Source organism: Triticum dicoccoides, chromosome 2A (assembly GCF_002162155.2).
Source record: "Triticum dicoccoides isolate Atlit2015 ecotype Zavitan chromosome 2A, WEW_v2.0, whole genome shotgun sequence".
NCBI classification, from domain to species: domain Eukaryota; kingdom Viridiplantae; phylum Streptophyta; class Magnoliopsida; order Poales; family Poaceae; genus Triticum; species Triticum dicoccoides.
In genome coordinates this window covers 45,290,626-45,293,127 of record NC_041382.1, presented here as the reverse complement: position 1 = coordinate 45,293,127, position 2,502 = coordinate 45,290,626, and the positions used below count along the sequence as shown (strand labels likewise).

General features: G+C 48.4%; 1 protein-coding gene across 1 annotated transcript; it reads right to left on the bottom strand.

Moving 5' to 3' along the window:
- Positions 1-430: 430 nt before the first annotated feature.
- On the bottom strand, positions 431-2,255 carry LOC119357558 (putative F-box/FBD/LRR-repeat protein At5g56810). Its single transcript, XM_037624469.1, has 3 exons — positions 1,218-2,255; positions 957-1,091; positions 431-832 (listed from the first exon to the last, which is right to left on the bottom strand). The coding sequence occupies exons 1-3, from the start codon at positions 2,253-2,255 to the stop codon at positions 545-547; spliced, it is 1,461 nt and encodes a 486-aa protein (XP_037480366.1). The 3' UTR covers positions 431-544.
- Positions 2,256-2,502: the final 247 nt, after the last annotated feature.

Here is a 2,502-nt window from a genome sequence, read left to right as displayed (position 1 = left end):
TTCTATTTGGCGGAAGGTCGATGTTCTATTGGCTGAAGATAATTTGGCAGAATTAATTTCTTGAAAAATCATTACTAGAGGCGGATGTTTGCGTCTACGGTTGGATGGGCGGCTCCCGCATCTTGTCCGCAGACCACGTCCGGACATAAAAGCGGACATATAGCAAAGCTATTTGCGGGTTAGCTTTGGAGATAACCTAAGGAACCTTCTATCTATTAGCCATAAATTGGAATAATCATGAACTCATTCTTTTTCCATAAAGTCAAGGTAATTCATCATACTCACATCATTTCGGTGGAACAATGCAGACTTGCACAATTCTCAATACACTTCCACAAGGAAAGACTTGTAGTTGGTATGGTTCATATATCATAGAAATTTCACAAGTAAACTTCACGTTATTAAGTACAAATAAAAGTAACCTTTCTGTTTCTACAAACTACATGGAACGACAACCGGCAACAGTTAACTGTGAAAAAAAACATAACTTATGTGCCAAAGGGGTACACAAATTGACACTTCGTCTGCGCGGTTGATCATGTGCTCACTCGGTACCCTCAAAATAAACCAAAGCATTTGGAGAAGCTCTGTTCTTAAAATCCATCTTGATACGTTGTCTAGAGCGCCATTCGTTGTTCCAGCTAAAAGGGACATGGAGCTTCATGGACTCTAGCGCTCTTGCGTTCAAAACAAAAAACTTGGCAAAGTTATAATCAGGTTTCTTGCCTGAATAATTTCTCACTACTACTTGCTTTAAATGTCTATCAACACACTCAACAGTAGTAGCAGCTGGATTGTCGTTCTGCTTGTTTGGAATATGGCTCATCAGTGTCTGAAAACGAAGCAAGAGAATAATTTAGAGTAGACCTACTCAACATAGGAATGGATATATAGTGAGTACATATATGGAACCTAACTAAGATTGCAAAAAGAAAGAAAGGGTCAACCCAACTCACATTTATGTGAAGCTGTTGTAAGCAGGGAAAGCATTGGAGGACGTCAATGACATGATTTAACCTAAGACCATGGAGAACGAGCTTCAAGATCTTTACATTATGCAGCGATGACACTAGACTGCTGTCAAGCATTGCCTGGATCAATCATCAAAACATGAAAGAATATTGATAATAAAAGTGGTGACTATATATGTATGTAAGTAAGATTGCAAAAGAATGATATATACAGATGCCCTAAGTGGCTCCTAGATACATACGTACCTGGAGCATTGTCTTCCCAAGCTGTACGGTGGACATGATATCACTGTGCAGGCAACCCAAGATGTGAAGTTTCGGGGCAACGAGGACACGTATGATTTGTGGACCACAATAACCTTGGTCCCAGAGCATCAGTTCCTCCAAGTTTGGAGTTTTGACAATGAGGAGTTCTTCCATCACATCACTATCTGGGTCAATGAACAAGCGGAACCTTACAATAGTTTGCGAGCTGATGTGGACGCGGCGGAAGTGATAGTTTCTGTGAAGGTACAAGCTGAAGAGATTTGGAGATGCGGCGATCATGGTGTGGAGTGTGTTCTCGGAGTTTGTGATCCGGCAGAGAGTGAGGTCGATGAGATATGGGAAACTGATGCCGCCCGAGGCTAAGATATTCTCAGGGAAATGGCAGCACCCAAAGCTGGCGACGCGGAGGGAGGAAAAGCTCAGCGCAGATGGCGGCAGCGGTGGCATCAACTCGCCAGCCTGAAGTGGTTCGGTGTTGTTCACCCGCTGGTAGCTGAAATGAAAATCCTGGAGCTGATCGAGAACCTTGGATCGGAACCAGCGGTCGAAGATGGGGTAGCGGTCTCGGTCGCCCGAGTGACGGCAAAGCGTGCTGAGAGAAAGACGACGGGCGCGTACCTCGCGTGGAGCCTCGAGGATGTCTGAGATAAGGTCGACTAGGTTGTCTCCGGTCCAGGCCATTTTGTGGAGGTCACGGTCGTCGAGGTTGAGTGGAGTGTAGTCGTGCCAGAGGTGTTTCCAGCCTTTGGAGATGGCGTTTGTGCGGGCGGCCTCGTCGATGGGGAGCGCGGAGATGATGGTGCCCAGGACGTCGTTTGGGAGGGCGGTGATGATGGTGACCTCCTCCTTCTTGGCGCCAGCAGGAGCAGGGTCCGTCGGCGGCGCCGCTTCTTCTCGGCCCTGCACCACCCTCGCCGAAGACGATCCGCCGGCGAAGCGGCAGATATGGCTCTTCTTTGGGAGGCCGCAGAGGCCGCAGCAGTATCTGGCGCGTTTCCTCGGCGCCTTCGGGGCCATGCGTTAGCCGGCGGGGTCTGGGTTCTGTGTCAATGTCTGGGAAGCGGTAGGCTGTAGGGCGTAGGCTGCCGCTGGGGGTCGAGGGAATGGGGAAACTGAGCCGGGAGAGGGGGAGGAGCACCGGGAGATTAGGGGGAGGAAGCTCCGCGAGGTTTTTTTAAGTCTGCGTGTGTTCTCCATGTGATATGTGAAGGGGAGAGTTGACGTGCTCCCCGAGGTTTTTTTGGGTCAGTTTCCACTCCACACT

Excerpts from the sequence above, each read along its gene's own strand:
- LOC119357558 (XM_037624469.1), bottom strand. The coding sequence starts at position 2,255 with ATGGCCCCGAAGGCGCCGAGGAAACGCGCCAGATACTGCTGCGGCCTC. Across the intron at positions 1,092-1,217 it reads TTGGGAAGACAATGCTCCAG|GCAATGCTTGACAGCAGTCT; the intron begins GTACGTATGTAT and ends TGATTGATCCAG. Across the intron at positions 833-956 it reads TACAACAGCTTCACATAAAT|ACACTGATGAGCCATATTCC; the intron begins GTGAGTTGGGTT and ends CTTCGTTTTCAG.